Here is an 18,607-nt window from a genome sequence, read left to right on the forward strand (position 1 = left end):
ACTGACATATTTTAAACAGTAAAAAAGAATACTGAAGAGATTTTTTTCAAATAGCACTAAAACATTAGCATATAAACCCTGCTTAATACAGCTCCACACACCACCAGCATTTAGGTCACTTAACCACTGGGGAAGCTTTATAGGGCAGCAACATATATTCTTACATAAAAAGGTTCAGTAATGCTTTAAATACTATTTTACTATTTTAGCGTTAAGTAAGTTCCCTTTACTTATGGTGTAACTTCTCTGGATGAACCAATACATTCAAAAAACTTACCTACAGGGTCCTACAGGTACTTTAACTGTAGGTAAAAATAAAGTACAACCAGGAACAAGAGTCTAACAACTAGGTAACTTTCTGAAACTTACCATATACTTTCTCAACACTTACGGTGTATCTGTTCTCTATAAATCAGTAAATACAAAATACTTATGGGGTCCTACTCGTACTTAAAGCTCACCTTCCGTCGTTTTTTCTTTCATTTTAAAATGTCTAGTTGTGGTCTCTAGTATGAATGAATGACATGTGAGCCGTTTTTGTAAAAAAAAAAGTGCTCAGGTGTCTCTGTATAGCTCTTTTTTAATGGACTGTTTTAGGGGTGCGTCCAAAATGACCGGATTCCAGCTTTGCTCATGAATATTCATACATGCAAACAGCATGCAAATATCTATCCTCTGATTGGCTAGGAGCACTGCGACGCCCCTCCACCGCTCTGCCGCTCACTGCCTCCCACCTCCTAACTGATGAGCGGTGATGTTGCGTCGCTTCAGCTCCGCCTCTGGGAGTTTCTCGAGCCAAGGTGGGTTGGTCTGTGAGTTTCTGCCTACGTAGGCAGAAAGATAATTCAAAATTCACCCGTTTTTCGGAGGGGGGGAGGGGGGATTTCTTTGCTTAGCTCCTGCAGACAATGGGGGCTGCAAAACAGTTTAATGTGCAGGTGTACACATTCAACTCGGAGAGACCTACTGTATTCCACAAAAAAACAAGAAAAATCGGATTTTCGCGGAAGGTGAGCTTTAAATATAGGTACAAATAAAGTACAGGAGAACCTGCAATTTCCCCAAACTTGTGGTGCAATTTTCATATAAAATAATACATAATCATTTTCCCCTTTGTTCATGGCAGTTATGAAGGCTTCATTCCAGTCACACTCCAGATAATAATTATTATTAATTACTAATTAATTAATTAATTATTAATTATTTTAATATTAGAGTTTGAAAAAGATGAGAATTTAATTTATGTAGGAACTTTACTATAAACATGTTTTGTTTTTAGGGATGGATTGTTGTAACAGGGCTCAAGCTCTTTCATTAAATAATGAAACCAGGTTTCTCTCCTACTGTCATCATGAGAGGCTCCATCTTTTGGATCTTGTTGGAACAAACAAACAATGAGCCTGATTGTGGCACTTCATTAAGAACAAAAACAACAGCATGACTTTAACTGATTAAACTACTTATATTTTTCCTTAAAGATATTGAGAGATAGAAAGAGAGAGCATACGAGAGAGAGACTCCTATGCATTTACGCAAATCGAACCGTGACCCCTGTACCGTGACGGTTTGCAAAGAATACACGTACTGTTACACCCCGAGTAATCACTATTTTCTCAAATAAGACTAGTGAACTTTTTTTGTAATTTTGTACGTAAACTTCTATACCTAAATACACTTGAGTAAATTCAACTCAAGTTTCAGGTTTTTCAGTGAGCATGTGTGTAGGAGCGTTGCAGGGGAACCTTCCATATATTAGACACATAGCGGAAGCGGGACAACGTATACATGTAGAAAAATCCTGCAAATTAATAAAGAGTCTAGAAATGTATAAGAATCACACAATGATGAATACTACTACTACTACTACTACTACTACTACTACTAATAATAATAATAATAATAATAATAATAATAATAATGTTATATATATATTTTTATTCCTGATTAAAACATGGCATTTAAACAAGCAAACATTTTTGGTGGGAGAGGGCCGTAACGAGACTAAAACAAGCGTGAGTGGGCAGGAGTGGTTTAAACAAGCAGTCCCACACAGACCTCTAGTCTGCATTTCATTTTTTATCCTCTGCTGCCCCCTGTGGTCGTTCTGCTTAACAGTTTTCACCACCTGCAGAATATCAGACTATTGAGTAAAACATCCCCTCATGAAAAGGATCCTCTAAAAGCAGCTGCATGTTTTTGTACAGCGTCTTCACTATTCTGTATCACTGTGTTTCTCGAGCGCAGTAATACACAGCTGAATCCTCTGCTGTCACACCAGACAGTTTCAGATACACCATGCTTTTAGAATTATCTCTGCTGATTTCAGTTCGGCCTCGAAACGATGCTGCGTAGCCATTACTGCCTCCACCGCTGGAAACATATCCCATCCATACCAGTGGTTTTCCAGATTGTTGTCTGATCCAGTGCATGTAGTAGCTGTCAAAGCTAAATCCAGATCCTCTACAGGAGAGACTCAGAGTTTCTCCAGGTTTTTTCTGAACTGCACTTTCTAATTATTCCATACTTTCACATTTCACACCTGCTGAAACAAACAAGGAAAACAATTGTTATAATAATGTATTAATTCTGTGACAATGGGATTGTTTTTGTTTTTAATCAACCATTCTGTTAAAAGCAGACAGATAAAGCTTTAAACCACCACTCACTGCTGAAGGTGAGCAGTAGCAGTAATAGGGAGAGTGTGATCTTCATGGTGAAAGTTGAGATGAGACTCTACTGCTCCACTCAGATCAGCTCATAAGTACTAGACGAACACACTAGACTAGATTTAATTTGCATGCTGGGATCAGAAACAAGTCTCTGTATAAGTCCAGTTCATGTGCTCTGTGGTGGACACTATAAAATGTTGCGGGTGTATTGAATCAAACTAGGGTCATTAATATTTTGAGCTTGGCTTGTGATGTAATGTTCATATATACAAGGGTTGGACAATGAAACTGAAACACCTGTCATCATTTTAGTGTGGGATTTTAGGTTTCATGGCTACATTGGAGCAGCCTGGTGGCCAATCTGCATTAATCGCACATTGCACCAGTAAGAGCAGAGTGTGAAGGTTCAATTAACAGGGTAAGAGCACAGTTCTGCTCAAAATACGAGAAAATATCGCAATGCACAAAACATTATGGGTCACATACCAGAGTTCAAAAGAGGACAAATTGTTGGTGCACGTCTTGCTGGAGCATCTGTGACCAAGACAGCAAGTCTTTGTGATGCATCAAGAGCCACGCTATCCAGGGTAATGTTAGCACACCACCAAGAAGGAGGAACCACATCCAACAGGATTAACTGTGGACGCTGTAAGAGGAAGCTGTCTGAAAGGGATGTTCGGGTGCTAACCCGGATTGTATCCAAAAAACATAAAACCACGGCTGATCAAATCACGCAGAATTCAATGTTCACCTCAACTCTCCTGTTTCCACCAGAACTGTCCGTCACCACAATAAATTATTGTGGTGTAAAACCAGGTGTTTCAGTTTCATTCTCCAACCCCTGTGTGTTTTCACAACCTGCAGTTTATCACCTTTGAAAAATAGTTAAGGAATTTAAAAATATGTAAAAAAAAAAAAAAAAAAAAAAAAATCCTGTGGACTGTTAGCTATTTTTTTTAGGATAACTCAGTCAAGACAGGTAAACACAGCCTTAACACATCCAAGTCCGTTTAGAGCATTTTTATTTTATTCATTTTTATTTTCTCATGTATAAATACAGTATTGGAGTGATTTATACAATTGAAAGGAGGCTTTATTACTCTACATTTTGATAGATTTCGTTATTCATAGCCGGTACAACCATATGAAATGTCCTAAAGAAGAAAGTCGTCACTGGTGTACTAAGTAACAGATGAAGTTTCTCATACATGACACAACTGCAAACAGAGGAAATTATATGTGGCCTAGAGGGCAGGAAATTTGTCTAAATGAGATTTCTATTATGTGCTCCCTCTCAAAGTCTGTCAACTGGAAACAAAAGGCAAGAGGTACAGTGCCTAAAAGTAGCCCCTGAAAGCATTTATATGTCCTTTTTTGGAAGGACCCAAAGTTTAATCAGACCAAACAAGGAACTAGTTTGATGCACTGCGCATGGATTGTTCTATCTTGGGTACAGTTGTTTTAACTTTCAAGTAAAACAGGGTCTTATGGCCTGAAAGTGGAAATGATATCATTCTGTAAATACTTACACATAATGTATTCTGTATTTGTTTTTATTAAGTATCATCTTAATTTATCACATTAACAACAGTTAATAAACCTTTGTTGTGAAACAATCTGATGTTTTGTGATTTCATTTTTCCTGTAAGTGTTTTTTTAATGTGTAAATCTGTATTAACGATTGCTCTTGTATTTATTTGTGAAAGACGCAAAGCATCAGGAGAAAGAAAACAGCAGCAGTTACATAACCAGTTACATACGTGCAGGGGCGTAGCAGCAATTTCAGGGCCCTGTACACACTCAATGTCAGTGCACCCCTATCCATCCCAGCACACAAGGAACGTGAGCAAAAAGACAAATCAGAATTTTCATGGGCCCCTCTCCCTACTTGGGCCCTGGGTAGTCAGGTCCACTTTTCCCCCCACTACGTGTATGCAAATGTAGTGGTCCTTCCTGTGCAGGTGTTATAGGGACACAGATGGTCTTTCACTTCTGCTTTTGGAGACTTTTGGGGGTTATTTTGGGCCTGACTGTTGCTTAACACTTCCACCTGCTGTATGCTGCACTCGCTGATGCCTGTCCTGCACTCCTTCCTCTTTGCACCACAGCCAGAAAGAGGAAATTTAAAAATTCATGATGAATGGCCCAATAAAAATGACCCAAAACTACTTAAGATTAAAATATTTTATACTCACTTCTATTCTAAGTTAAGAAGGTATTTTCCTATTCCTGTAAAGTTGCCATGTTGGATATACAAGGTTTCTGCAAGGCAGCAACAACATATATCCCACTGCAAAAGTTTGGGACCCCAGTTCACTGTAATAAGTTGCATAAACAATTGGTCTTCCACATCATCGACACATGCTCTCAAACATCCAATCACAGTTAGTTCAGATGCTCCTCGTCACCAGAGTTCTAACACTTTTCCGCTGTATTTAATCCAACCTGTTTGTATATAAACTTACCTATTTTAGTTTTTTTGTGAAGTGTTGCCAACATCTCAACAGTTATTTAAGTATTTCTCAGTCTGTGAGCTTTTGACTGCCATTTCTCGTATTCTGGATTCTCTGTTTGAACCTTGTTTGCTGCTTGCTGGTTGGATTTACTTTCTTTTTTTGGCTCCTGCCTGTGAGATTTCTCTCCTGATTGGACCATGGCTTTACAGTTGATACTCGTGGTTTTGACCATGCCAGGTGTGTTCTTCACTATTTTTGCCTACTGCACTGAAAATAAACCACACTTACTGTTTAGTGGCTTAATTTGTATTACAATGCATTGCAAAAAAATAAATCTGGAGCAAGAAAAAGTAATGGCACATTCAATTTTATGTTTTTTTTTTTATTATATTTAATAATTATATTTTCATATCTAAGTTTGTGTATGCAAAAATTCAAGTTGACAAAGGATGTCCAAACTTTTGCATTAGACTGTGTTTTGTATGTATTTAATGTACAGAGAAACAATTTTCACTCTGAATGGTAAGACGAGACCCCTGTTGATGAATTTCTCATTATAACTTTTGTCAGAGTGTTGATCCATTTTATTTTTATCAATGAATCTATAAAACTAAAACTCTAACATTTTCACATTAAATTAAGACCTCTGTCAAAAAAACTATGCTCTAGTGATTCTGCTTTATTTTAATTACAGCAAATACAGGAATATTGTATTTGCTGTAATTATCAATTATCAATTAAAAATAACATAAATTTAAATGCACGAGTAGCATTCATTTTCTAACTCCAAATGATCAAATTATTGTTATGATTCAAAATGCATTTTAAATAAAACATAAAAATTTAGGTGAACAGCAAAACTCACATACAAATTCATCAGCAAAACTAAGCTAAAATATAGACTAGTTCTACATAATCAATGCAGCAGTTAGCAACTAACAGCTGAGTGTTCAAATGAAACTAAGAGTCAGGAGTTTTATTTAGTTAAATGATGATCAGGTTTGAGTGGACAGAGCCCTTGTTTTATTTAATGAACAGGGATCCTGAGGTCTGACCTTCACAAAACGTTTTCTTGGGACCTCAGAAAAAGAGTTGTTGAAACTCATCAGGCTGGAAAAGATTTGGGACTCTGCCAAACCACAGGCAGTCAGATTGTGTACAAAAGAAGGAAATTCAAAACTAATAATAACTGTATTTTTACTGTTTTACTGTTACTATTATTTTTATTAATTCTAACAAACTATTACCAATCTCATCTCTGAGGAATCAGAGTAGTTTATTAAAAGTGTTTTTAATCCTGGTTCTGGTGCTATCCTGACCTGCATATTTAAGATATTATCTTTCTTTATCCCATCCCTACAACTCTGAAAGGGTGTGTTAATAAGTTTATTAGTTGAACAGGACTGTTGGGAGAAAGGAAATCAATAAGGTGGGGGCAGGAGCTTCAGGACCAAGACTGAGAAACACTTTTAATCTATAAAACACAAAAATCAGCTTTTAAGACAAAAATGTTGAGCAATTGTAAATAATAATATTAAGTCTAGTCATTCAAATATATATATATAAAAAAATAATAACGTATTATGTGTTTTAAAGAAATTGCAACTTTGGCATTTGGTATTTTATTGACAAGTCCAATGTTTGTTAGCATCTTTAGTATAGCATCTCTTGTTATAAAGCAAAGAAGCACATAATAATATCATATACGTCTTGTGTGATCAGTTGCATCTAAAGTAAGTGATGAAGGCATGTTTTTTTATATATAGATTTCTTTACATTGTGTATTCTGTGTGGTCTCCTTGTGACTAGCCTGTTTAAATTAAGGTTCGGTAAAACCTGAACTGTTTCTATTTAAAATAGCATTAATGAACATTAATGACAGTGGTAGACTTTAATCTAAATTTGTTTTTATTTCAGTGTTTAGAGCCGTGCCAGAAGTGGAGCCCAAGATCACTCTGCTGGCTAGGGAGGATGATAACACAGTGAAGCTACTTTGTTTGCTGGAAGATTTTTATCCTGAAACATATACTAACATAATGTGGTTAAAGAATAAAACTCCATTCAGTGGGAGTCCAGTTACTAGGACCATAATTAATAACAGCAAAAGACGATACTATCAAATAAGTGAAATACACTTTGACGCACAGCAGTTAAATAAAAGCACAGAGTACACCTGTCAGGCAAGGCACAATCCTGAAATCATCAAATCAACATGGAGCAATTACAAAGGTAAGGCTGTAACTGTGATTATGTTGTATATTTGGTAACTCCACACTCAAATACTCTACATTTAACTCCTCCTCCTCCGCCTCTGTATATATAAACCTGTATTAATGTTTAATATTGCATGCATTGTGTTTGTGGCTGCATCTGACTTTACAGAGAGTCCTCAGGAAGTGATCAGTGATCAGGAAGCATCTCTAGCAGCTGTATCTGGCTGATTAAAATGATTCCAGAAATACACCTACCCCATTTACAGCTTATCACATGATGGATTATTATCTAAATTGTATCCTGGTAAAGTGTAACCTCAAATGTCACTGAGATCAACCGATCAGTGCATGAGCTAGAACAAAGTAATGCACATTGTGCCTGAGACCTTTAGTGACCTTTTGAAGATTCTGATTCACTTCTGTTTTAAATACATCCTGGATGTGCTACTTTAACATTTTTATTTGATTTTTATTTTATTTGGTGGAAATAATCCTAATACCTAAGGCATATGGAATGTCCAGATGTAAACAGGGTTTTGATGCATCCTTTGTGTTTTATATCTACACTGATGGGTCATACTCAGCACTGCAGTGACTGTACTGGCATGATTATAGTGTAGTGGTGTGTGTTGTGCTGGTATGTGGAGTGGATCAGACACAGCAGTGCTGCTGGAGTTATTAAACACCTCAGTTCAACTGGTCTGAGAATATTGCACCAACAGCATGCTGTGGTCAGCGTCCTGTGCCTTCTGAAGATTTTATTACTGGGGTCTCTGTGGAATCATGGCAGCTACTTCACTTGACATAAAAGTTGCATGCATTCTGATCTGATTGTTCAAACTGACCTGCCTTGCTGTGTATCAGATACTGTGTATCGGATGTTAATATCAAAATTTAAATTCCCAAACAGGAACAGGCAAATTCAATGAGTTGCTTCGCTGGTCATCACACAGACACTCAATTGTATATATAATACAAATAAATACAACACACAAGTATTTATCTTTTTTTTTCTGCAGCTAAGTTCTCTCTAAAGATCAATCCACCATCTGAGAAGGATCTTTTTGTACATAATAGAGCAGTAATCACCTGTGTCATAACTGGTGATGATAAAAATGAAGTGGAAGCAGCAAAGGTGTCGTGGACAGTTGGAGGACAATCACGTGCAAGTATTGCAACAGATAATGTTAAAGGGACGACAGCACCATTTACTAAAACCAGTACATTATCCCTCAGTGAATCTGAATGGTTTTCAGAGAGAGAAGTAAAGTGCTCTACTGAAAGAGATAAAACACCATTCTCAGAGACAATTAAAGTGAAGAAAGGAGGTAAGATCAGCTGCACTGCAGTCAAATCTTCTTATTAGTTAAAATTGAAAGTGCTGTTCCTCTGAATGAGAAAAGGAATCTTCTGTTTTGGATGTTTTAATTCACTTTTTTTTCTCATGCAGGTAAACCTTCTATTCTCTTCTACAAACCTGAGAAGCATGTCTCTGACACTGAGAAAGTCTCTCTGTTGTGTGAGGTCAGCAGCTCTGATCTGGGGGATGTGTACATCATGTGGAAAATGAACAACGGCCAGTACAGAGAAAGCAGCAGCACAGTTCACACTAATGCTAATACAGTCCTCAGCTACTTAACTGTGACTGGAAACGAATACAACAGAGCACAATTCACTTGTGTAGTCAAAGACCCCAGCAAGACGGCTGGAGCTCTACCAGAACAGAAGACAACATCTATGAGTAAATTTAACTCTTATATTCTCCTGTGTTAAAACATTACAGAGAGTCCTCTCAGAGCTGTGTGATCAGGAAGCATCTTGCTTCATCTCGAAATGATACCAGAAATTCACCTACCCCATTTACAGCTGGTCACATAATCGACTATTATCTGAATTATATCCTGGTAAAGTGTAACCTCATGTAATTACATCTGGAAGCAAAACTGCAGTGTGGAATGAAATATCTAAATTCACTCAGCCTTGTTTAGCCTCTTGCTGTCCAGTGCTAGCCATAGTTGCTGCCTCAGAACTATCAATTTTACATGCCATCATGCATTTCTTTAAGACAACAGTTTCAGCTTTCAATGCTGATGAGAAACCAACTGTTTATTATCATTAATTTGGGAATGACTCTGATTGCAGCAGTGACAAATGTCACTGAGATCAACAGATCAGTACAGGAGCCTAGAACAAAGTAATGCACATTGTGCCTGAGACCTTTAGTGACCTTTTGAGGATTCTGATTCACTTCTGTTTTAAATACATCCTGGATATGTTTACTGTAACATTTTTATTTAACTTGGTGGAAATAATCCTAATACCTAAAGCATATGGAATGTCCAGATGTAAACAGGGTTTTGATGCATCCTTTGTGTCTAATATCTAAACTGATGGGTCATACTCAGCACTGCAGTGACTGTACTGGCATGATTGTAGTATAGTAGTGTGTCTTTAAAATACATTGTATAAAATGTAAATGTATAAAATACATTTAAGTTTGTGATTGTAAAGTGACAAAAATTCCATGCTTTAAAAAAAAAAACTTAAGGGGTATAAATACCTTTGCAAGTCACTGTATATGTCACATATGATAAAAAAGATCAGATTTGGGCTTCTTTTACTTGCTGTGTAAATGTAGTCTCTGTGTTGACAGTCTGTATAGTTCATTTCTGACCATTATGTGTTTATGTTATTTATCTTGGTTGTGCCTCAGTTGTTCTTTATTCTCATGACTAATATTTCTAAATCATTTTTATTTGTGTGCATACACTGTTTTCTAATTTATTTAACTTTGATAAAAAAAAAACAGTATACTTATCTAAATGTTGCTGGAACAACTGTATATATAATACAAATAAATACAACACACATATTTACCATATTTTTTTGTTCTGTAGATAAGTTCTCTCTAAAGATCAACCCACCTTCTGAGAATGATCTTTTTGTACATAATAAAACAGTAATCACCTGTGTCATAACTGGTAATAATAAAAATGAAGTGGAAGCAGCAAACGTGTCGTGGACATTTGGAGGACAACCAGCATCAGCAGGAAGGACCGCAACAGATAACGTTAAAGAGACGACAGCACCATTTACTAAAAACAGTAATTTGATCCTCAGTCAATCTGAATGGTTTTCTGGGAAAGAAGTAAAGTGCTCTACTGAAAGAGATAAAACACCATTCTCAGAGACAATTAAAGTGAAGAAAGGAAGTAAGTCCAGCTGCCCTGCAGTCAATCTTCTCATTAGTTAAAACTTACAGTGCTGTTACTCTGAAATACATTAATCTTCTGTTGTGGATATTTTAATTTTGAAATAATATTCTTGTGCAGGTGAACGCCCCTCTGTTCTCTTCTACAGACCTGAGAATGATGTCAGAGACACTGATAAAGTCTCTCTGTTGTGTGAGGTCAGCAGCTCTGATCTGGGGGATGTGTACATCATGTGGCAAAAGAATAATGATCCATACATGAAAAGCAGCAGCACAGTTCACATCAATGATAATACTGTCCTCAGCTACTTAACCATGTCTGGAAAAGAATACAACAATAAAAACAATATTTTCATTTGTGCAGTCAAAGACGCCAACAAGGAGAATGACACTGCGCCAAAGACAGCTGTAACATCCAAAAGTAAACTCCCTCCCAGTCCTCCGTGTCCTGAAGATTGAGAGTCCTCTCAGATCTGTGTGATCAGGAAGTATCTCTGGTAGCTGTATCTGTCTGATGGAGATATTTCCTTCAGTTCACCTGAAAGATCTGAGAAGCCTCTGCTGCATCTCTGTGTATCTGTATCTCTGTGTTCACTGTGTGTGTGTGCTTTTTGTTTATATTGTGTTATTACACAGGCCATAGTCTAAACATCAGTAATAAAAGGTTCTAAACACTCCAGTACAAATTTTTGATGAGAATCCTGAAGCTGAAATGTATAACCTTTTTGTCATTATTTTGTCATTATTATTATTTTTGCAAAATCAATAAATCAGCAGAATTGCATAAAGCATTACATAATTCTGTCTTCTATTTTATTTTTTCTTTAGTAGTTTCATACTGAGAAAAGTTAAATTGCAAAGTACAGGACAAAACAGTGCTTTTAATAGCTTTTATGTAATTGGTGTGATTATATCAGTTAATACAATACATTTTTTTTTGTCATTGTTAGGGTATTTAATGGAATTCCCATTCTGTAAGGTTTATTAAAACACATCACACATGTAAAACACATCTCTGTGTTGCTAATTTCCCATAATATTTAATATTATAGCAGTGTTGAGGGCAAGCCATGTGTGAACTGGGGACGGTGTGTTCAGGGTGATGAGCAGGGTTACTTTTCCTCTCCATTTAGCGCTTTGTATTTAGGCCAGAAACTTTAACATTGGTCTCATCTGACCACAGAACCTTCTTCTACATGTTTGCTGCAACTGCAAACAGAAATTCATAAGTTTCTTTTAAAAATGAACTTCTCTTTGACACTCTTCCAATAAAGGCCATACACCTGACTTGTGGATTTCTGCAGCTCCTCCAGAGTGACCATGGGCCTCTTGGCTGCTTCTCTGACCAGTGTTCTCATTGCTTGATCTGTCAGTTTGGGTGAATGGCCATGACTTGGTTGTTTTTCAGGTGTACTTTAATTTTTTTTATTAAAGTACTGCACTTGTACTGTCAATAAAAATACAAATCTAGTATAATAACATGTAAGTTAGTTATATTAACAGATTAAAAAAAACATCTGCCACAACATCTGAAGTTTGCTTTTTTTATTTTAGAATTTGAGTTGATAATAAACAATGGTCTTTTTAATTACAGTACCTGCTCCAGAGGGTCCTATTCTATTGGCAGTACTTCTCTATAGGCACAAGCTGTGTACATTTACACATATCTGTCATCAGTAGGTGCAACTTAATATAGCTACTGTAAATAAGTTCATGAGAAGGGTCCAACATTAGAACAGTTTTTGTTTGCAGTTTTTAGTTTGAGTTTATTGGGTTTTATTTAAACTGTCTAAAGGTAAATTATTAAATTAACAGACATTAAAATAATCATGTTTAAAACATTCATGGGCCAAAAACCTAGCCAAGTGACACACTAGTTGTGCTTTTTATGGGTTTATTTATTAAATACAGTATCTAATTACAAGCATCATGAGGCTGTGTTGCTATCATATCAACTACTGTATTTATGTGTGTCTATTGTTTATTGTTCACCTTTTGCATGCATTGAAATCCATGCATAAAAATGTATTGAATTAATGAATGCATCTTATTTTTTGAATGCCTTAACACTTCCAAGTCATTTTGGAGCATTGCTACTTATTATCATATACAGTGGGTACAAAAGTGTTCAGATCCCTTTAAATTTTCACTCTTGTTTTATTACAGCAATTTGCTAATATCAAAAAAGTTTTTTTTACTTCTCAATTATGTACACTCAGCACCTCATCTTGAACAGAAATGTAGAAAAAATTGGACATTTATTACAAAAAAGATAAATTCAGTAAATTAAATTAAATATAAATGTGCTCAGTATTGAGAGGAGCACCCTTTTGAGCTAGTACACAGCCATGAGTCTTCTTCAGAATCATGCAACAAGTTTTTCACACCAGTTACATAACCAGTTATAAAACTGCATGTAAATGTAGTGGTCCTTCCTGTGCAGATGTTTCCAGAACTTAACCATGGAATGACAGATAGTTTAGTTAATCCCCATCACCAGAGTTTTAACTTGTTTACTTGTCCGATATCTGTTACTTAGTACACCAGTGATGACTTTCTTCCAGAGGACATTCTAAACTGTCTATTTAGGCTATTTATGCAATCTCTACTGTCTATTTGGGCAATGGCTCTGATTTTCCTGTTTTCTCTCAGCTTCACAGTTGCTTGTTTTTACCCATAGACAGCTCTCTATATATGCACAGTCTGCACAGGCAAAATCCAAATCGGAGACTGAGCAGAGTGCTGTTTATTGTTTGAAAAATTAATGCATCAGGACACACCCGATCGTCACATGTTCCAAAACTTTTACTCACAAAATTGATGGGTTCAGACAGAAGGTGCTATTTTCTGAACTGTGTATCTGATTCAGATGTAAATACCTGGAATTAAAAGCTGAAATGTTGATTGTTGATCTTTTGTCTCATATTCATTTTTTATTGTCAAACCCAAATGTTTCAGTCTACAGCAGGAGGACTAAATTGAACAGCCTTACTGTTCTAGTACTCTTGGAGGGGACTGTATTTGCTTAGTTAAATTCAGGTGGTGACGAGATATTTAACTATGTCTGATCAAACTTCTGAAGTGTTGGCAACGTCTCAACTCTTATTTACATTTGAATTTTCCAGAGTATTAACCTGCTTTTCTTTTGAACTTGTTTGCCTGTTGGATTTACTGCCTGTCTGATTTATCTCCTCTTCTGTTTGGACCATGACTTTACCATTGCTACTCGTGGTTTTGATCGTGCCAGGTGTGTTCTTCACTATTTTTGCTGCACTAAAAATAAACCACACTGTTTTATATCTATAAAAGTCTGATTAGCTAAACTTACTATATATTCACATTCTCTGCATAGAGGACAGCATTAAATGTTTGAGTTTTCAAAAGTGATACCATTGTAATTATGTTACACTCAGGACAGTAATTTTTTATTATATTTCAGTTTGTTTTCTGTACTTGCTGTATAATTTGGTGAGGGATGCCCAAATTATGCCTTTTGCATAACATTAAATACTGCATATGTAATTAAAGTAAAAACAAACACATGACACTCTAAAACTCTAACTCTAAAACTAAAGATTAGAGATGCTGGTACATTTTACATAACTGGTCCTTTACAAAATATGTGTTTTATAGGCATCACTTTATTCTTTCAAAGATTTTGTTATTAATGAAAGCACAAAACTAAAAAAATGAACTATATTTAAAAGAAACGGAGACCTTTTAAAAAAAATGAATGCTATTTTATTTTATTTACACTTAAAATGTCTGTTAATTCTGTTAATTGTGAGCATCAGTTTAAACAGACCAATATTATTTCATCATTGGTAACTGCAAATGATCAGGTTATTATTTTGATTTGCCAGGTTCAATTAAAAAATAAAATTCATCTTAGCAGCAAAACATTGACTTAAATATTATTGAAAATCAGTGGTGTGATTTAAAGCAGGCTGTTCATGTTCAGTAACCATTAAACCTGACTGAACTGGAGATGTTCTGTAAAGAAGAATGATCCAAAATACCTTCAACCAGAAGTCAGCCTCTCATTGGAAGCTATAGGAAGAGTTTAGATGCATACTTTCTGTAAATCCTATAAACTTTATTTCACTTCTTAAATATCACTGTGTTCATCTGCTATATGAGATATTTACCTGAAATTACTGATCTGAACAACCAGTGATTTATAAAAGGAAAATAGTGAAAATGATCAGGGATACCCAAACTTAATTATACCACTGTAGAAAACTGTAGGGGGTCAACAACCTTTCAAGCACCATGTAGACACTCAGAGTCACCAGTCACATCTCAGAATCTCTTAGAATACATGCCTTAAATGCTTTCAGAGCTTTATATTTGGTACAGATGAAATTTTGAGGTTTGAGGTGACAACATTGTATAAACTGTGTTTAACTAATCTATCCATAAAAGTTTCTGTCTCATTTTCACTGCATTTTTTCAAACAATTATAAATTTTAACATATATTTGCAGAGAAGTGTAAGTGCAAGGTAATGGATACATCATGTATTTTTAATGTGTTTTTTAAACTGTGTGTTCTGTGTGGGTTTAGTGCATGTCAGGATGTGCAGGCATGGAGACGAGGAGGTGGACGTAAACGCAGGTAAAATAAATGTATTAAATAAATAAATAACAGAGAAACAAACAAACGAATAAACCAATAACCAAAACAAACAAGTCAAACAAGAGAACATAAACTAAACGAACAAGAGATAATAAGAATAAACAAACAGGAAGGCTAATAAACGAGAAACTAAAACACGACAGAATAAACTAACAGGGCTAGGAACATAAACAAACAAGTAGGCAAAAGAAGGAAACTAATAACTATAACTAGATAAACAAAACTAAACAAGGCAGGGATATATATATATATATATATATATATATATATATATATATATATATATATATATATATAAGGAAATACACAGGAAACTAGAAAATAACAAGGATTAAACAAAAGAATAAACAAGGAGGGATAAACACAGACATAAATAAGGAATAAACGAAAATATATATATACGAAAACGAGAAGCAAACGTGGGACAGACAAACAACAGGGGTTAGTGCAAAGACCGACAAGGACAAAGTGTCAGAGGAGGACTATATATACACACAAGGGAGGTGGAAACACCTGGGGCTAGGGGGCGGAGCTACAAATTAACACAGGTGGAAAACTACTGAGACAGAAAACAGGGACACAGGTCACGTGAGGAAAACACAGGCACGAGGACAGACGGGAAACAGGCCAGGACATGACAGTGCAAGTACTCTGCTTAGATAAAGGTTCAAAATTTAAAGGTTTAAAATAGCGTTAATGAACATTAATGACAGTGACAGACTTGTAATGTAATGTAAACTTTTTTTTTTATTTCAGTGTTTAGAGCTGTACCAGTGGACACCAACATCACTAAAGAGGCTAATAAGAATGGTAATAAATCTAAGCTAATACATTTATTTATTTATTTAGATGTTTTTTTCCTAAGGTACACACTGAAGTGAAGTGGTTAAAGAATAAAAAACTCAAGTGAAATCCAGTGCCAGGGCCAGGGCCAGGGCTTTAGAAACTCAAGTAGAAAAAATATTCAATGGCATGAGTGAAATAAACATGACACCCAATTCCACAGCTGCCCCATGTCATGAGCCTAGACTTCCAGCTCTCATGACTGAATGCCTATTCTTTCTAACAGTGGCGGCTCCTGCCAAATCTCTCAAATATTATAATGATATAATTTTATGGTGACCTGTTCAATATTAACAGCTATCTATCTGTATTTTTTTATGGTCAGCTCATTCAACTTTGTTGTGGATCATCCTGAAGATGTGCAGGCAATATGGGTAAAATCTGGACTTTTATTGTTTTATTCCTTTGGTTAAAGGGAACTCTCCACCAGTCATCCATGTGCATGAAGTGGGTCAATCTATTATGTGTTTAATTGAGGACTTCTCCCCAAAAAAGCTCAGTATTAAGTGGAAAGAGGACAACCAGGAAGTCGAAGGCATTGACTGGAAAACTACTGAAAATCCTACAGGCTCTTTCAAAGCTGTCAGTTTGCTTCAAGCCAACCAAACAAGCATGGACACCAAATACAGCTGTGAAGTCACACATGCAGGTTTAACATATGTGCAGCAACTCTCATCTAAAGGTAATGTAGTGTCACGACTGATATACCAGTGAGGTACTCATAACCACCAGCCTAATATTCTGTTGGCTTACTGTGTGCCACCAAAATGAACAAGCAGTTCTAAATGAACAATTGATTCACCTTATTGTATATAATAGCAATGTTTATTGTTATTAATATGTATTTTTTCTCTTTTTTTATATAGCTAAGTTCTCTCTAAAGATTAATCCACCATCTGAGAAGAATCTTTTTGTACAGAATAAAGCAGTAATCACCTGTGTCATAACTGGTGATAGCAAAAAAGAAGTGGAAGCAGCAAACTTGTCGTGGACATTTGGAGGACAAACACCTAATCCCCCAACCATTGTAACAGATAATGTTAAAGAGACGACACCACCATTTACTAAAACCAGTACATTGAACATCAGTGAATCTGAATGGTTTTCTGGGTCAGAAGTAAAGTGCTCTACTGAAAGAGATAAAACACCATTCTCAGAGAAAATTAGAGTGAAGATAGGAGGTAAGAACAGCTGCACTGCAGTCAAATCTTGTAAAGCTGACAGTGCTGTTACTCTGAAATAAATTCAACTTCTGTTGTGGATGTTCTAATGTAGTAATGTATTGTAATATTCTTGTGCAGGTGAACGCCCCTCTGTTCTCTTCTACAAACCTGAGAAGCATGTCTCTGACTCTGATAAAGTCTCTCTGTTGTGTGAAGTCAGCAGCTCTGATCTGGGGGATGTGTACATCATGTGGCAAAAGAATGGTGGTGAATACATGGAAGGCAGCAGCACAGTTCACATCAACAATAATACTGTCCTCAGCTACTTAACTGTGTCTGGAAAGGAATACAACGATAAGAAAAATAAGTTCATTTGTGCAGTCAAAGATGCCAACAAGGAGAATGACACCACCCCGAGGATAAACTCAACATCCGCGAGTAAACTCCCTCCCTGTCCTGCGTATCCTTTTTATGACTAAGAGTTTTCTCAGGCAGAGGTGATCAGGAAGTATCTCTGGTAGCTGTATCTGGCTGATTGAGATATTTCCTGTAGTTCACCTGAATGATCTGAGAAGCCTCTGATGCATTCTGTGTATCTTTATCTTTGTGTTTGACTATTAACATTAAATTGCTCTACAGGTTTTTAATGAGTCTTAATGAGAACATTGGAGTTAAAATAGAAAAAAATAAGCTTTTGTCATTATTATTTTTGCAATATCAATAAATCTGCAGAATTGCATAATACATTGCATAGTCTTTTATTTTGCTTTCTTTTTGTCTTTAGTTGTTTCATATTGAGATAAATGTTGTGTTGCTCATTTCTATCTTACACCCTGCAAACAGTGTATTCACACACCTTCTGCCTGCTTGGCTTAAATAGCAAAAGCCTATATCTACACTGGTCTGGAAGTGAAATGAGTTCAGGTAAGCACAGATGCGCCACTGACTGATTAAAACCTTTACAACAGTAAATCTTCAGACGTCCACTCTTATCCCACCCAATACACACACAAGGACACAGCACACAAACCCAACTTTTACATCAACAACAAAAACAAATACAAAATAACATTACTGTTTTCATAAATTACATACTCATGCACCTTCACAGCATTAGCAAACCCTGGCTCACCTATAGATTACTAAAATAGGGCCCTTAATTATAGCAACACCCACCCATATATACAGTACAGGCCAAAAGTTTGCACACACCTTCTCATTCAATGCGTTTTCTTTATTTTCACGACTATTTACATTGTAGATTCTCACTGAAGGCATTAAAATCCTGAATGAATGAACACGTGGAGTTTTATGTACCTTCACAGTCACCGGACCTGAACCCAATCTAGATGGTTTGGGGTCCTTCAAGACTGTTGAAAAACCATTTCAGGTGGCCACTTTTTGAAGCTCATTGA

The 18,607-nt window shown here is 36.1% G+C and overlaps 2 gene segments (V, D, J or C); both read left to right on the forward strand.

Annotated features, from left to right (window-relative positions):
* Positions 1–5,054: 5,054 nt before the first annotated feature.
* Positions 5,055–17,849, forward strand: LOC103045117 (Ig gamma-1 chain C region secreted form-like). The segment is given in 7 exon segments: positions 5,055–5,362; positions 7,043–7,354; positions 8,358–8,666; positions 8,789–9,079; positions 10,236–10,550; positions 10,671–11,026; positions 17,690–17,849. Coding segments are annotated over 6 exon segments (1,605 nt in total).
* On the forward strand, positions 13,635–17,683 carry LOC107197489 (immunoglobulin heavy constant epsilon-like). The segment is given in 6 exon segments: positions 13,635–13,796; positions 15,115–15,165; positions 15,943–15,996; positions 16,445–16,711; positions 16,896–17,210; positions 17,331–17,683. Coding segments are annotated over 6 exon segments (1,068 nt in total).
* Positions 17,850–18,607: the final 758 nt, after the last annotated feature.

This window comes from Astyanax mexicanus, chromosome 19 (genome assembly GCF_023375975.1).
Source record: "Astyanax mexicanus isolate ESR-SI-001 chromosome 19, AstMex3_surface, whole genome shotgun sequence".
NCBI lineage: Eukaryota > Metazoa > Chordata > Actinopteri > Characiformes > Acestrorhamphidae > Astyanax > Astyanax mexicanus.